This window comes from Schistocerca piceifrons, chromosome 3 (genome assembly GCF_021461385.2).
Source record: "Schistocerca piceifrons isolate TAMUIC-IGC-003096 chromosome 3, iqSchPice1.1, whole genome shotgun sequence".
Classification (NCBI taxonomy): Eukaryota; Metazoa; Arthropoda; class Insecta; order Orthoptera; family Acrididae; genus Schistocerca; species Schistocerca piceifrons.
The window spans coordinates 902611407-902629657 of NC_060140.1; the positions used below are offsets into that span (position 1 = coordinate 902611407).

General features: G+C 42.1%; 1 protein-coding gene across 1 annotated transcript in view; it reads left to right on the top strand.

Moving 5' to 3' along the window:
- LOC124789177 (protein bric-a-brac 1) overlaps window positions 1-18251 on the top strand; it is a 261959-nt gene that overhangs the window by 85967 nt on the left and 157741 nt on the right. The window contains exon 2 of the mRNA XM_047256470.1: window positions 2621-2778. Within this exon, the coding sequence (XP_047112426.1) occupies window positions 2641-2778 (138 nt within the window). The 5' untranslated portion in view covers window positions 2621-2640. The remainder of the gene's footprint in view (window positions 1-2620; window positions 2779-18251) is intronic.

Consider the following 18251-nt stretch of genomic DNA (forward strand, 5'->3'; position numbering starts at 1 on the left):
AAGCTCAGTGCAAGGACTTCCAACTGTCTCCTCTGGTGTGTGTTCAGAGTTCCTCCTCGGCATCCACATCCTACCCGTGTTGACACAGTGCCATTGTTTGGACGGACCTAAGAAAAGCACTGATCTCATCACTCTCAGATGCTTGTTCCATTTGGTTCACCATGATTATTCAAATTTACACAGATGGATCAAAAGTCAACGATAGTCGGTTTTGCTTTTGCACTTGCAAGTGGGCGTGAGAAGTATTCTCTGCCAAGTGCATGCATTGTACACACTGCAGAGTCGGTCACCATATCAAGAGCTCTGCAGTACATTAAAACTTTTGCCACAAAGGACTTAACCTGGTTTGTAGTGACTCCATCAGATGCCAAAACAAAAAAACTTATGGTCGCTAACATCCAAAACATGTTGGTTGACCTCTACAGCTCTGGAATGACAGTAACGTTCATCTGGACACTGAGTCACTTGGGTTCTCCAGGAAATGAACTTGCTGACAAATTAGCTAAAGAAGCAACCACAGGAGATGAACTTGAGCTCAGGGTACCAGACAGTGACGTAAGATTACAATTGCAACATCAGATGTTGAAATCCTGGGATATGCAGTGGGAGGTTACCATGATCAGCTTATTGACTGAGAGTGATCAAGGGGACCACAAAGGCCTGGCATACTTCTCTTCAGGCCTCTCAGAAAGATGTCCTAGTACTTTGCTGACTGCATATTGGTTACTCCAGTCTTACCCACGAGTTCCTTTTGCATCAGATGGACTCTCCCCCACAGTGCAGCTACGGCAGTGACCTAGTGATCGCTCACATTGTCGCTGTGTGTGCCCTGCAGGCTAACCTGAGAAGCAATCAACCTCACAACCTCAGATACTTGTGAAAGATGGGTTAGCAGCTACCGAAGTCTTACATTTTCTGAGAAAAAATGTATAACAAAATTTAATGCATGTCCATGTTTGATGTTAGGGATGGTTGTTGGGGGAGTACCTCTTGCTGCGGTGTTCTCTGCAGTGGCCTCGGGCTAAATAATTGGATACATTAAAAAATCTATTTACTAAGCAGGAGAAATTCATACAATAGTAATAGAAGTGTGGAAGCTTTCAGAGCCTGTGGCTCCTTCTCCTGGCAGGAGAGAAGGTAAGGGAAGAGGTATAAAGGCAAAGGACTGGAACTGGTGTTTCGACATATGCTTGGTTCTTGCCATCCAACTGGTTTAAATTTGCTTTAGTTTGTTTTGTGTCAGCATATATTTTTAGTAATTGTCTCTGTTCCTCACTCCCTTTTAATTTTCTATATCTTTTATTTATTTAGTTGTCTGTTGCCCCCACCCGTCCCCTCCCCTCCCCTCGCCTGTCTACCAAGTACAGTGCATTTATAGCTTTCCACTCTTGTTAATTGTTGCTCCAGGTTTGTCAGTAACAATCATGATTTTTACCCAATGTTCTACCATCAAGCTCTCAGGTTTTTGAATCTCAGCCAGTGCAGTTCCGAGGGTCAGTCTTTCCTTCTTATCCTGCTTGATAAGTCTCCCCTGAACCGGGGTTCTTGGCGACTTTTCTGTAACTCTTCCCATCTCCTAAACCTTGCCACCCCTCTTCTTTCATTCCTTTTCCTTTCACTTCAACCCTTCTGCCACGAGGAGGAGTCACTGGCTCTGAAAGTGAAAGTGTGCACATTTCCAGTACTTCTATGTGAGTTTTCTCCTGCTGCCACTTCATGAGTAGATTTTTGTCTATCCAGTTATGTTTTAAGGTGATTAGCTCTCTGGTCTGTACAGTCTGTATTTTCTCAATCCAATTTAATTTCTCGCCCCATTTTAGTTGTACTGACTAAGATGGCCCTTCTGGGTGTATCCTTCAGTGACTGTATACAGTTTTAGCTGTCACATACATTTTCAACCACAGTGACATGGTCACAGACCCTGCAGCTGTCAATTGTCCTATTCCCTGTGAATTGACGGACTCAATAACCAGGTAGTTTCGTCCTGTTAAGCCCATAATCTTTCTTCTGTGTCTGATTACACTCCTTTGGAACTTCAAGCTTTTACATGCTGCTTGTCATATGATGTTGATACCTTGTTAGGAAAAATTGTTTCACCAGTTGTATGTTTAGTTTGTTGTACTTTGTTGATAGTTCCTTCCTTGGACTTTGGTACAGCTCTAATAGTAAATGTTGTAGAAATGTAAACTACCAAATGTAATGTCATTTATGCAGTAACATTGATGTTAGGTTATGACTTTCAAGTACAATAAAATAAGATGTATTGGTGCACATTATGTGTACATAAAATGGGTTTTTCATAGTTGTGTGTTGTGGAAATGAAAACATGTGAAAAAAATAATGTTTACAGTCATGGAAATAATCACTTTTGAGATGCGGTGTTTGCACAGAAATGCAATGAGAAGCTTAAATTTCTTTGCATTGAATTAGGATGTTATGTAAAAAAAAAAAAGCAGACTTTTTGCCTAGCTTAGTGTCTGATTCACTTTTCAGAGTGCACTGTACAAGACAACACTACAGGCATTGTCTCAGAGATTGTTTAGAGAATTGTCCAGCTGAACTGTTAAGTTTGTAAGTAATAATTGAATAAACTAACTTGTAATACTTCTGCATGTTACAGTGACTGCTGTTGTGTTCAGCATGGCAGGTCAACATTACTGCCTTCGCTGGAACAACTATCAGTCAAATATGACATCGGTATTCCATCAGCTGTTGCGAAATGAGGCATTTGTTGATGTTACTCTTGCTTGCAATGATTCATCTCTGAAAGCACATAAGGTAAGTTGTTCACTTTTTGTTCAGTTTTCTTTTAAAGTAGTTCATAAATATTTGATGCAATCAGATGTAGTGCTGATAATATAGGGAAATGCTTATATCTTTGCTTTCGGTTTAATTTACTGGGTTTTAGCAGTTGATGCAAATTCATGATCCTAAAAGGTTGTTTCATCTACATACACACTCAGCAAGCCACCGTACGGTGCGTGGGGGACAGTACTCTGTACCACAATTATTTGTGTCCTTTCCTGTTCCCCTCACAGATTGAATGAGGGAAAAACGACTGTCTGTATGCCCCCGTATTAGCGTAATGTCTCGTATCTTATCTTCTCGGTTCCTACGTGAAATACGTGTTGGCGACGATAGGTATGTTCTGCAGTCAGCATTAAATGCCGATTCTCTAGTTCTTCAAAATGAATGTCTGCTTCCTTCTAGGGGATTCCGACTTGAGCTCCAGAGCATGTCTGTAACACCTGCATGATGATGTAACCTACTGGTAACAGATCTAGCAGCTCACATCTGAATTGTTCCGAGGTTGTCTTTCAATCCGACAGGGTGCGGATTCTAAACACTCGAGAAGAACTAAAAAATAGGTAGCACTAGCGTCCTATATGTAGCCTCATGAACAACACTTTCCTAAAATTCTCGAAATTAGCTGAAGTAGACCATTCACCTTCCCTACCACAACCCTCACATGCTCGTTCCATTTCATATCGTACTGCAATGTTCTTCATCATCATCATTATTATTTTCCAACTCCAGTTTCCCGGGTGTGGTGTACAAGTGCTCACCACCTCCTTCTGTTTTCATACATATTTGTTGCAGGAAAACTTCCCATTTGTGTCCTTTCTCCTCCACGTCTAATCTTACTTCTATCCAGCATTTTCTTGGTCTTCCCCGTGGTCTTCTTCCTACTAGGTTCACATTGGCAGAGCTTTCACTGTTCAGTCCCATTACCTGCCGATGCCACTGAAGCATGCATTTCTTTATGAAAGTGGTAACAGGAACCTAATTACCAGCTACTTTTCTATTCATCTCATTCCTGGTTTTGTCCTTTCTAGTTGTTTGATTCATAGTTCTAATGAAACTCATTTCTGTTGTCTTAATTCTGCTGAGGTCCTTGTTTAGTGGGTACATGTTTCTAAACCATACTTAAGCATTGGTAAGTGTGGTACATAGTCACTTTTGCTTTTCGTGGCATTTTATCATCCGACAGAAGATTTCTGATTTCGCTGTAAAAATTTGATGCAAAATTATGTCCTGATATTTAAATGCCGTGACTGTGTCGAGCAGGACAATACTAATGCTGTATCCGAACATTACGGGTTTGTTTTTCCTATTCATCCACATTAATTTTCTCTTTCGAACAATGGAAAATCCAGGATGGAATGTAAGAATACGAGAGAAGGGAAGTTGCTTCTTACCATATAGCGGAGATGCTACACACACACACACACACACACACACACACACACACACACACACACACACACACATCTGCAGTCTCAGTGAGCTGAAACTACACTGCGAGCTGCAGCACCAGTGCAAGATGGGAGTGGCGACTAGGTGGGGGTAAGGAGGAGGCTGGGGCAGGGAGGGGGGAGGGGTAGTACGGTGGGAGTGGCGGACAGTGAAGTGAAGTGTTGCAGTTTAGACGGAGGGTAGGAGAGAAGGTGCGGAGGGAGTAAGTAGCAGAAAGGAAAGAAATTAAAAGACTTGGTGCGGCGGTGAAATGACGGCTGTGTAGTGCTGGAATGGGAACAGGGAGGGGGCTGGATGGGTGAGGACAGTGACTAATGAAGGTTGAGGCGAGGAGGGTTGCGGGAACATTGGATGTATTGCAGGGAAAGTTCCCACCTGCACAATTCAGAAAAGCTGGTGTTGGTGGGAAGGATCCATATGGCACAGGCTGTGAAGCAGTCAATGAGATGAAGGGTATCATGTTTAGCAACGTGTTCAGCAATAGGGTGGTCCACTTGTTTTTTGGCCACATTTTTTCGGTGGCCATTCGTGCGGACAGACAGCTTGTTGGTTGTCGTGCCTACATAGAATGCAGCACAGTGGTTGCAGCTTAGCTTGTAGATCACATGACTGGTTTCATAGGTAGCCCTGCCTTTGATGTGATAGGTAATGTTAGTGACCGGACTGGAGTAGGTGGTGGTAGGAGGATGTATGGGACAGGTCTTGCATCTAGGCCTATTGCAGGGGTATGAGCCATGAGGTAAGGGATTGGGAGCAGGGGTTGTGTAAGGATGGAAGAGTATATTGTGTAGGTTCGGTGGACGGCGGAATACCACGGTAGGAGGGTTGGGAAGGGTAGTGGGTAGGACATTTCTCATTTCAGGACACGATGAGAGGTAATCGAAACCCTGACGGGGAATATAATTCAGTTGCTCCAGTCCCGGATGGTACTGAGTTACGAGGTGAATGCTTCTCTGTGGCCGGACTGTGGGACTTCAGGAGCTGGTGGGAGACTGGAAAGATAAGCACGAGAGATTTGTTTTTGTACAAGGGTGGGAAGATAATTATGGTCAGTGATGGCTTCAGTGATACCCTCAGTATATTTAGAGGGGGACTGCTCGTCACTGTAGATGAGACGACCACAGGTGGCTAGGCTGTACGGAAGGGATTTCTTGGTATGAAATGGGTGGCAGCTGTCGAAGTGGAGGTATTGCTGGTGGTTAGTAGGTTTGATATGGATGGAGGTACTGATGTAGCCATCTCTGAGGCAGAGGTCAACATCTAGGAAGATGGCTTGTTGGGATGAGTAGCACCAGGTGAAGCAAATTGGGGGAGAAGTTGTTGAGGTTCTGGAGGAATGTGAATAAGGTGTCCTCACATTCAATCCAGATAACAAAGATGTCATCAATGAATCTGAACCAGGTGAGGGGTTTAGGATTCTGGGTTTTTTTAGGAAGGATTCCTCTAGATGGCCCATGAATAGGTTAGCATAGGATGGTGCCATGCGGGTGCCCATAGCCGTTACCGTGGATTTGTTTGTAGGTAATGCTTTCAAAGGAGAAGTAATTGTGGGTGAGGATGTAGTTGTTCATGGAGACTAGGGAGGAGGTTGTAGGTTTGGAATCCGTAGGACATCTTTAAAGGTAGTGTTCGGCAGCAGTAAGGCCATGGGCATTAGGAGTGTTAGTGTACAGGGAGGTGGCATCAGTAGTGAAGAGCAGGGCATCATGTGGTAAAGGGAGTGGAACTGTGGAGATTCGGTTGGGGAAATGGTTGCTATCTTTTATATAGAAGGATAGGTTCTGGGTAATAGGTTGAAGGTGTTGGTCTATGAGAGCAGAGAGTCTCTCAGTGGGGGCACAGTAACCAGCCACAATTCACATATCTTGCAGCCTGTTCTGTGTGCACATGCCTTCGTTAACACACTACTGTGTTGAATGCTTTTCAGAAATCTAGAAATATGGAATCTTCCTGTGGCCCTTTCATCCATAGTTTGCAATATATTGTGTGAGAGAAGAGGAGGCTGGGTTTTGCACAAGCGATGCTTTGTAAAGCTATGCTGATTCGTGGACATGAACTTCTCAGTCTCGAGGAAATTAATTATATTTAAACTCGGAATATGCTATAGAATTCTGCAGCAAACCGAAGTTATGGATACTGGTTTGTAATTTTGTGGGTCCGCTCTTTTACCGTTCTTATATACAGGAGTCACTTGTACTTTTTCCAGTCTCTTGGTATTTTGTGCTGATTGAGAGATTGGTGATAAATGCAAACTAAGTAAGGGCTCAGAGTGTAGAGTACCATTTGTAAAACGGAAATAGTATTCCATCCAGATCTAGTGGCTTACTTGTTTTCAACTCTTTCAGTTGTTTCTCTATGCTGAGGATGCTTATTACTATCTCATCCATACAGGACTCCGTGCAATGGTCAAATGACGGTTCATTTGTATGATTCTCCTCCATGGATGATTTCTTAAACTTGGTATTTAAAACTTCGGCCTTTCTTTTGCTATCTTCTACTGTCAAACCGGACTCATCATCGAGTGACTGGATGGAAGTCTTAGACCTGCTTAGCAGTTTTACATAGCACCAGAATTTTTTTGGTTTTCCACCAGATCTTTAGCCAAGGTGTTGTAAGCCTTGTGCATAGGTCTCTTCATAGACATAAGAATCTCTACTAATCTTTGCCTCTCATCGTTTGCACATCCTCTTTTTGAACAGAGAGTGCGTCAGCCTATTATTTGGCCCTACTTATTTCAAGCAATAAACCCAGCGTCAGACTTACACTGATAAGTTAGAATATTATGATCACTGTCCACCACTACATCCTACACCACCTGGTGGTGTTGTAGGCACGTTACACAGTAGCAAAAGTGTGTAAGCGAAACAGGAATGAACTGGGTATGACCCTGTAAAGGGGAAATCCATTGAAATAGCAACTTTGACAAACGACAGATAATTGTTATGCAGAGCTTGTGAAAGAGTATATCGAAAATGGCAAATCTGGTGAAATGTTTATGTGCTACTGTTGTATGCATTACAGAAATAAGTAGGACAGTGAAGCTACCACTAGGCGGTAGAGGATGAAGTAAAAACAACAATTATGAAAAGGATAGAGTACCATAAAGCTGACTTGTTGAGTTGCATACAGACACAATGAGAAGGCTGTTGCACACTGAACTTTTGGCCAAAGCGTTTTTCAGCAAAGACAGGAAAAAAACACACCACACACACACACACACACACACACACACACACACACACACACACACACTTATTCATACAAGGAGGCACACATCATGCACAAGTGACTGCTATCTCTGTTCACATTGGCCAGACTGCAATTGCTGCATTAAACGTCCACAACTCTTCACAGAACGTGTGCTTCGGAGGCTTGTCTGCTCTGTAGAATAGAATTGGGTCTAAATATTCTGGTAAATTATAGAAGTGCTTAACTCGGTATTCTCTTACTTTGTTTTTGAATATATGAGATTTTTCAGATTCTTGCATGATGTCTGACAATAATCTTTTGCATCAGAATATAAACATTTGTTGTGAACCCTAAATAGAGATGAATAGTCTATATTAAATTAGTTTACTTTTAGTTTTTTACCATGAATTTTATAGTTCATCGTAAATTCGTTCTTGTTATGTAATGACATCCAAGCATAAGAGTCCCAAGGTCCCTGAAGAGGGTTCTGCAAGATGTTCATTTCTGAACTTCACACAAAATTCTTATTACTTAGTTCTCTAGCATAAATCTATTTTGTGCCGTAGGACACCATTGACAAAGTGTGCTAGCAATCCTGTCTTCAGGTCAACCAATGAGGAACATTTCCTAGATGAAAAGGAAACAGAGCTGAGATTTTTGGTTAACTTATCCATGAGCTGATGCAGACTCAGTTCATTATCCATCTGGAAGTCTGTGAACTACACTCTTGGTGTCTCATAATATTCTGCTTCTGGTGCCTATAAGTAATTTTTATTTGTTTCAAACATCATAATCTGAATTTGTTGGTCATCTTAGGGATGAAATAACTTTAGTCTTTGAACATGACAAACATTCTTGGAAGTATCTATAACAAATGCTAAATGGGGATCTTGAAGACAAGATTAATTAGGATTATGAAATAAAACATTTGGTCATTCTCTGCTTTTGGTAGAGTAACGAATAGTTAGTTGGTAATCTTTTATTGTCAGAACTCGCGCACACAATTAATAAGAAAATGAAACGGAATTGTACCTAAAGCTTTATCGTTGTTGACAGGTGTTGTCACTATGACTTTTAATTTTGTAAAACAAAAAACAAACTGCCGTCAGTCACTAATCATAGATTTTTTAAAATTTTTATTTTAAATAGTACATTATTCTTTTTGAGCCTTGGGGGTTCATCCTCTGTTGCTCGATCATTGAGCAGTGGTTACGTGGATTTTAGGTATAGCATGTGTAGACACATTTACATGTAAACAAACACTTCTAGTTCCAGAACACATTAGCACAAAAAAAAAAAAAAAAAATCTGTGAGTATCTAAACGTGTAGACACTTGGTTAAATGTTGTGTAACTGTGCTGTGGAAATGAAAGTTTTCATATGCATGTGTGTGTTTACTCGTGCTGTACCTTAAAACTATGTAACTGTTATTGCTGATGACCAGAAGCAACACGTTTTTGAGATGTGATGTAAACTGATCAGTCACTTAAAGATAAGATCACAGGGCTCAAAATGAGTCATGTATTGAAATAAAAATCATAATTAATAACTAAAAGTAGATAATTATCTCTTTTTTGCAAAATAATTGTGGTCAAATAGTTAAACAAAACCATAGTGTGATTACTTTCAGTAAGTGAATGCCCCAACAGATCCTGCTGCTCTAGAACTTTAATGACTTACAAATCCCAATTTCATTAAGCTTGTAAAGATTTGTGTATTGTTTGACATTAGCCTTAAATGTGTGATAGTACTGAATAGAATATGCAGATGCAAATAGCTGGGATGTTGGACTCTCCCTGTCCTGCCTCCCGTTGCCCTTACCCCCCCCCCCCCCTGCAAGTCGTGCGCACACACACACACACACACACACACACACACACACACACACACACACACAAGTAAGCACACCTCATCTCCAGCTGCTCTGGCCAGACTGCAATTATTTCACTGAACAGAAGCAACAATCTGGAGTGGGGTAAGGAATGGGGAGGAATAGCAGGGTGTGGGTTGGACGAGAGAAGAGCGAAGTGTGCAGGGACTAGACAGTGACAGAACAAGGCTGCCAGGTGCTGGATCGGGACACTGTGGGGGAGGGGGAACGGAAAAGGAGAGGAGCAGAGAGGGGAAAAGACAGGTGAGTGTATTGGCAGAGAGCGGTGCAGAATGTGGATGAGGGAATTTGAGTGGGGTGCCGGTAATAAAATAAAGGGAGCATGAACTCTTGGGTTAAGGTGTGGGAACAGTAAATTATTGTTGGATGAGGCTGGGATAATATCGGGAGCAGTTCAGAAAAACTGGTGGTGGAGGAGAGAACCAAATGGCCCAGACTGTGAAGCAGCCACTGAAGTCAAGTATGTTATATTCAGCTTGATTGTGCCACAGGATGGTCCACTTTGCCCTTTGCCACAGATTGGTGGTGGCCATTCATCCTGGTAGACAGCTGGTTGGTAGTCATACTAATGTAAAGAGTTGTGCAATGTTTGCAGCAGAGCTGCTATACAACATGGCTACTTCCACAGGTGGCCCATCCTCTTATTTGGCAGGATAAGCCTTTGACAGAACTGGAATAGAAAGTGCTTGGTGGGTGGACCTTTATGTACCTAGGTCTTCCACAGGGGTGTGATCCATGTGGCAAGATGCTGGGACTGGGAGTGGTATAGTGATTTATTAGATTTTTCTGGAGGTTGGATGGGTGAGAGAATACCACCTTAGTGAAAGATCTTGTGTAAGGTGTCCCTCATTTTAGGGTGTGGATGATAGATAACCAAAGTTGTAATGAAGGATGTGGTTCAGTTGTTCCAGTCTATGTGGTATTGGGTTGAGGGGGGGACAGTCCATTGTAGTTGTTTCATGGAGGCTGGTGAGAGGAGTAGAGATGTGTGGGGCATGAAATCTGTTTGCAGACTAGATCTGGGGGATAGCGCCTGTCTGTGTAGGCCCATGTGCAACATTTAGCATACTGGGCAAGGGAGTTTGTAACTGCAGATATGCTGTGCCAGGTGGACAGGCTGCATTTGCGAAATATTTTGATGTCAAAGGGAGGGCAGATGTCAAAATCCAGGTACTGTTGGTGTTGGTGGTTGGTGGGTTTATTGTGACAGAATTGTGGCCAATCAGAGAGGAGAAGGTCAACCTGCAGGAATGTGGCATTCTGGGTTGCGAAGGACCAGGTGAAGCGGGGAGAGAAGAATTTGAAGGTTGTGAAGGAATGAGGACAGTTGTCTTGGCCCAGAGTCCAGTTTATAAAGATATCAGCACACACACACACACACACACACACACACACACACACACACACACACACACACACTCACTCACTCTTCGTGCTCCCCAAAATTCACAAACTCAACTGTCTTTGTTATTTCTTATGCTTCCATTCATGGAATTTCAGCTCGTAATGACCAACACCTCCAACCAGTTGCCCAAAATCTAGCCTCCTACATCATCACCCACTTCCCACCATCCCCATCCTTTTACCTTTGTCCCTACTAGTAATTGTTGACAACACTTCCCTACACGTCAGCATTCCTCTTTGCCATGGTTTTGCCACTATTTAACATACCTCTCCCAACAAACTTCAGACTCAACACTCATTCCTCATAAACCATACTAACTGTATCCAAACACACAACTACTTTCCATTTGAGTGGAAGGTATGTGAACAAATCCATAGCACAGCCAAGGTCACCTGCATGGCACACTCCTGTGCCAACCTATTTATAGGCCATATAGAAGAAACCTTGCTAGCCTCTCAAACTACAACACCAAACCCCTAGTCTCATTCAGGTTCACTTAAGATATATTCATGATCTGGACTAAATACCAAGACACCCTATCCTCATTCCTTCACAACCTCAACACCTTCTCTCCCATCTGCTTCATCTGGTCCTCCTCAACACAGCATGCCAGCCAGCTCCTTCTCGCTGATGGCTCCGTCCACACCCCTGTTCACATTAAACCCACCAACTACCAATACTACCTGCATTTGGACAGCTGTTGTTCATTCCACACAAAAAAAAACCTTCCATACAGCCTGGCCAACTGGATAGGGCATACCTGCAGTGACATGAACTTCCTTACCAACTACCCTGAAGACCACACAGAGACCTTCACAGAAAGACACAATCCACTGAACTAATCTGCAAACAGATTTCCCATGCCATATGCCGCCCCCCGCCCCCCCCACCAAAACACACACACACACACACACACACACACACACACACACACACACACACACACACAGTTCTCCCTCCATACCCAAAAACTAGCTACCAAGGAGTGACTCCATCATCAATCAATACCACCTTGGACAGGAACAACTAAACCACAACCTTCCTGAGGGCTTTGATTATATGCCCTGAAATAAGGGTCATCTTACCAAAGATCCCAATCCACCCATCCAACACCTCATATTCCAATTCTGTATCAGGCTTATCCTATTCTACTAGTTCCCAGGCACCTGTGAACGCAGCCATGTCGTATACCAGCTCTGCTGCAATCTTTGCACAGTTTTTTATATTGGTATTACTACCAACCAGCTGTCCGCCATGTTGAATGTCCAGTGCCAAACTTCGGCAGTAAACAAAGTGGACCATCCTATGGCACAACATGCAGCTGAATGTATCGTGCTTGATTTCAGTGGCTACTTCACAACCTGGGACATCTGGATCCTCCTTGCCACCACCAGCTTTTCTGAATTGTGCAGATGGGAGTTAAGGTTAAAACCCATACTCTGCTCCCAAAATTATCCTGGCCTCATCCTGTGATAATGTAGTATTCCCACACCACCTAACCAACAGTTTCTCCTCGTCTGTTCTATCACCTCCACCCCATTCATGCCTCCTCATCATCAATGTGCACCACTCTCTGACAATGCTCACAGTTCTCTTTTCTTGTCCCTGCTCCTCTCCAACTGAATCACATTGAATCATCTGTGAATTTTATTTTATCTCATCTTATTGTTGCAAATATTTGTCCTTTGAATGGGGTTTTCAACTTTGGAAATAAAAAAAAAAGTCCGCAGGGGGCCAGGTCTGGAGAATACGGAGAATGAGGCAATGCATTGACTTCATTTTTGTGCTGTAGTCATGCATCAACAGGGATGAATGTGTGGGGTGTGTTATTGTGATACAAGGGCCATGAATTGTCTCACCACATTTCAGGCTCTTTCCTTCTCACATTTTCTCACAGGCATCGCAACACGTTTGATAGCACCATTGATTAACGTTTGTCTCTGTGGCATGAATTCTTGATGAGCTAATCCCTCAAAGTTAAAGGAAACTATCAGCATGCCTTTAACATTTGACGTGACCTGACTAGCTTTTTTGGGATGTGGAGAACCTTTCCTGGCCCAGTCTGAAAATTGAACCTTGGTTTCAACATCTTTACTGTAGACCCATGTCTCATCACCACGTATGATGATCTTAGGATACTTCTCATTCTCATTTGCGGAATCCAAAAGTTCTTCACAGAGTGCAAGGCGAAGGTCATTCTGGGTCTTGACTTGTGAACAATGGGCTGAACTAGCTGGCAACATGATGCATTCTAAGGTGCTGTGTCAGGATTTCATGACATGATCCATCTAAAATTTTACATTCTTCTGCATTCTCTCACACAGTCTGTCTTTGATTGGCAGGCACAATTTCATTGGCATTTCTCACTTGAGCGTCGTCGGTCGACATTGATGAGAGTCTCAAATGAGGATCATTTTTAACTTCCGTCTGGCCATTTTTAAACTGTGTGAACTATTTATAACACTGAGTACGGCTTAAGCACTCATCACCATTGGCTTCCTGTGTCAAGTTACCAATCTTTGCACCATTTTGAAATCCTATCAACATTTGACTTAACACTTAAGCCGCCTCTTTTGGACAGTACTTCATTATAGATAACTGCATCATCTGCAGAAAGTCTGTGGTAACTCTTAATATTGTCTGCAAGATCATTAATATACAACATGAACAGTAGGGGACCCAACACACTTCCTTGGGGTACAACCAAAGTTACCTCTGTATCTGATATTGGTGCTCTATCTGATATAATCTGCTGTGTCCTCATTACCAAAAACCCTCAGTGCAGTGAAAATTTTGTTTGATACACCGTATGATTGTACTTTTGACAATAAGCATAGATGTGGTACTGAGTCAACCGCTTTTCAGGAATCAAGAAATACTTCATCTACCTGACTGCCTTGATCCAAAGCCTTAGATATATCATGTGCACAGGCACCGACTCCATGGGGCCTGAGGGGGCCCAAACCCCCTCATTTTTTTAAGAATATTATTAGTTATAATATGCTTTGTAAAATCACAAAATTACGTTGGAATTTTTTATTTTCATTGTTTGATGATGGTTAGCTTTTAAAATACATTCAATAATGAGTTAAAACAAATAATTATTATGGCCATAAGCAGATTAACTGAAAGAGTTGTGTGAATCATGATAGTGTTACAGTGCTGTGGGCACACTTAGAATTTGTCCCGGTGTGCGAACCTTTGAGTAAAATCTGGCGCCGGCGGGCCAGCGCTGCGGCTGCGCCGCCATCAATAGGACTGGAGCAGAAGCACCTGGAACCCTCCGCCTAACATCGCCTTGATGCTTGGAGACATTAGCTTAGTGTTCTGACTTTAGTGTCTAGTGGACTATTTTGTATGACTATATTTTATTCGTTTACTGTATTCTCTTAGTGTATTGTGAATTAAGATTGCAATGGATAAATTTGTTACTAAAAAGGTGCGAGTTGATGATGCTGCAAGTTAACCTCCAACAATTATTGTGTCATCAATTGCTTCGTAATCTTCAGGCAAGAACAATTCACAGCCAAAACAAGGACAATCCGGTAAGGGAAGATCAATTCAGAAGTCTTGGTTGATCAAATATACATGGCTAGACTATGAAACATTTGCCGAAAAAGTTTTTTTACAAAACCTGGAAAGAGGCAGATGCTAAAAATCCATTAAAATTTTCTTCAAAAAAAGAAGATGCATTTACTTCTGTAGCGTTTACTAACTGGAAAAAGGCTTTCGAAAAATTCTGTCTTCATGAAAATACATTTAGGCATAAAGAAGGTGTTCTGAAACTAAATTCTATCACTAACCAAAGTGTGGCTTTCCAATTGAATGAACAGTTACTGATATGAAGAAAGGTCGTTTAGCTCTTGAGAGAGATTTTACTACCATGAAATTTCTGTGCCGTCGAGGACGAGCAATTAGAGGGCATGAACATGTAAACTCAATTTTTTTTTTCAATTGTTGGAACTCCGGAAGAATGACATAGCTGAGTTTAAAGATTGGTTAGAGCATTCGGGGTATATGTGGACGTCCCACGATATTCAAAACGAGATCATTGATCTGCTAGGAAAGTCTGTGTTGAGAAAGGTATCGACTTCAATCAAGAAAACTGAACGTTTTTCTATTGTTGTTGTTGTTGTTGTGGTCTTCAGTCCTGAGACTGGTTTGATGCAGCTCTCCATGCTACTCTATCCTGTGCAAGCTTTTTCATCTCCCAGTACCTACTGCAACCTACATCCTTCTGAATCTGCTTAGTGTATTCATCTCTTGGTCTCCCCCTACGGTTTTTACCCTCCACGCTGCCCTCCAATACTAAATTGGTGATCCCTTGATGCCTCAGAACATGTCCTACCAACCGATCCCTTCTTCTGGTCAAGTTGTGCCACAAACTTCTCTTCTCCCCAATCCTATTCAATACTTCCTCATTAGTTATGTGATCTACCCATCTAATCTTCAGCATTCTTCTGTAGCACCATATTTCGAATGCTTCTATTCTCTTCTTGTCCAAACTATTTATCGTCCATGTTTCACTTCCATACATGGCTACACTCCATACGAATACTTTCAGAAATGACTTCCTGACACTTAAATCAATACTGGATGTTAACAAATTTCTCTTCTTCAGAAACGCTTTCCTTGCCATTGCCAGCCTACATTTTATATCCTCTCTACTTCGACCATCATCAGTTATTTTACTCCCCAAATAGCAAAACTCCTTTACTACTTTAAGTGCCTCATTTCCTAATCTAATTCCCTCAGCATCACCCGACTTAATTAGACTACATTCCATTATCCTTGTTTTGCTTTTGTTGATGTTCATCTTATATCCTCCTTTCAAGACACTGTCCATTCCATGCAACTGCTCTTCCAAGTCCTTTGCTGTCTCTGACAGAATTACAATGTCATCGGCGAACCTCAAAGTTTTTGTTTCTTCTCCATGAATTTTAATACCTACTCCGAATTTTTCTTTTGTTTCCTTTACTGCTTGCTCAATATACAGATTGAACAACATCGGGGACAGGCTACAACCCTGTCTTACTCCCTTCCCAACCACGGCTTCCCTTTCATGTCCCTCGACTCTTATAACTGCCATCTGGTTTCTGTACAAATTGTAAATAGCCTTTCGCTCCCTGTATTTTACCCCTGCCACCTTTAGAATTTGAAAAAGAGTATTCCAGTCAACATTGTCAAAAGCTTTCTCTAAGTCTACAAATGCTAGAAACGTAGGTTTGCCTTTCCTTAATCTTTCTTCTAAGATAAGTCGTAAGGTCAGTATTGCCTCACGTGTTCCAGTGTTTCTACGGAATCCAAACTGATCTTGCCCGAGGTTGGCTTCTACTAGTTTTTCCATTCGTCTGTAAAGAATTCGCGTTAGTATTTTGCAGCTGTGACTTATTAAGCTGATAGTTCGGTAATTTTCACATCTGTCAACACCTGCTTTCTTTGGGATTGGAATTATTATATTCTTCTTGAAGTCTGAGGGTATTTCGCCTGTTTCATACATCTTGCTCACCAGATGGTAGAGTTTTGTCAGGACTGGCTCTCCCACGGCCGTCAGTAGTTCCAATGCAATATTGTCTACTCCGGGGGCCTTGTTTCGACTCAGGTCTTTCAGTGCTCTGTCAAACTCTTCACGCAGTATCGTATCTCCCATTTCATCTTCATCTACATCCTCTTCCATTTCCATAATATTGTCCTCAAGTACATCGCCCTTGTATAGACCCTCTATATACTCCTTCCACCTTTCTGCTTTCCCTTCTTTGCTTAGAGCTGGGTTTCCATCTGAGCTCTTGATATTCATACAAGTCGTTCTCTTATCTCCAAAGGTCTCTTCAATTTTCCTGTAGGCGGTATCTATCTTACCCCTAGTGAGATAGGCCTCTACATCCTTACATTTGTCCTCTAGCCATCCCTGCTTAGCCATTTTGCACTTCCTGTCGATCTCATTTTTTAGACGTTTGTATTCCTTTTTGCCTGTTTCACTTACTGCATTTTTATATTTTCTCCTTTCATCAATTAAATTCAATATTTCTTCTGTCACCCAAGGATTTCTACTAGCCCTCGTCTTTTTACCTACTTGATCCTCTGCTGCCTTCACTACTTCATCCCTCAAAGCTACCCATTCTTCTTCTACTGTATTTATTTCCCCCATTCCTGTCAATTGCTCCCTTATGCTCTCCCTGAATCTCTGTACAACCTCTGGTTCTTTTAGTTCATCCTGGTCTCATCTCCTTAAATTCCCACCTTTTTGCAGTTTCTTCAGTTTTAATCTACAGGTCATAACCAATAGATTGTGGTCAGAGTCCACATCTGCCCCTGGAAATGTCTTACAATTTAAAACCTGGTTCCTAAATCTCTGTCTTACCATTATATAATCTATCTGATACCTTTTAGTATCTCCAGGGTTCTTCCATGTATACAACCTTCTTTCATGACGCTTAAACCAAGTGTTAGTTATGATTATGTTGTGCTCTGTGCAAAATGCGACCAGGCGGCTTCCTCTTTCATTTCTGTCCCCCAATCCATATTCACCTACTACGTTTCCTTCTCTCCCTTTTCCTACACTTGAATTCCAGTCACCCATGACTATTAAATTTTTGTCTCCCTTCACAATCTGAATAATTTCTTTTATTTCATCATACATTTCTTCAATTTCTTCGTCATCTGCAGAGCTAGTTGGCATATAAACTTGTACTACTGTAGTAGGCGTGGGCTTCGTATCTATCTTGGCCACAATAATGCGTTCACTATGCTGTTTGTAGTAGCTTACCCGCATTCCTATTTTCCTATTCATTATTAAACCTACTCCTGCATTACCCCTATTTGATTTTGTGTTTATAACCCTGTAGTCACCTGACCAGAAGTCTTGTTCCTCCTGCCACCGAACTTCACTAATTCCCACTATATCTAACTTCAACCTATCCATTTCCCTTTTTAAATTTTCTAACCTACCTGCCCGATTAAGGGATCTGACATTCCACGCTCCGATCCGTAGAACGCCAGTTTTCTTTCTCCTGATAACGACATCCTCCTGAGTAGTCCCCGCCCGGAGATCCGAATGGGGGACTATTTTACCTCCGGAATATTTTACCCAAGAGGACGCCATCATCATGTAATCATACAGTAAAGCTGCATGCCCTCGCGAAAAATTACGGCTGTAGTTTCCCCTTGCTTTCAGCCGTTCGCAGTACCAGCACAGCAAGGCCGTTTTGGTTATTGTTTCAAGGCCAGATCAGTCAATCATCCAGACTGTTGCCCTTGCAACTACTGAAAAGGCTGCTGCCCCTCTTCAGGAACCACACATTTGTCTGGCCTCTCAACAGATACCCCTCCGTTGTGGTTGCACCTACGGTACGGCTATCTGTATCGCTGAGGCACGCAAGCCTCCCCACCAACGGCAAGGTCCATGGTTCATGGGGGGGGTTTTCTATTATGGTTGACAAAACAAGTGATTCTTCAATTTATGAACAAGTGTCATTTTGTATTCATGCTGTCGATGATTCCTTAATCATCA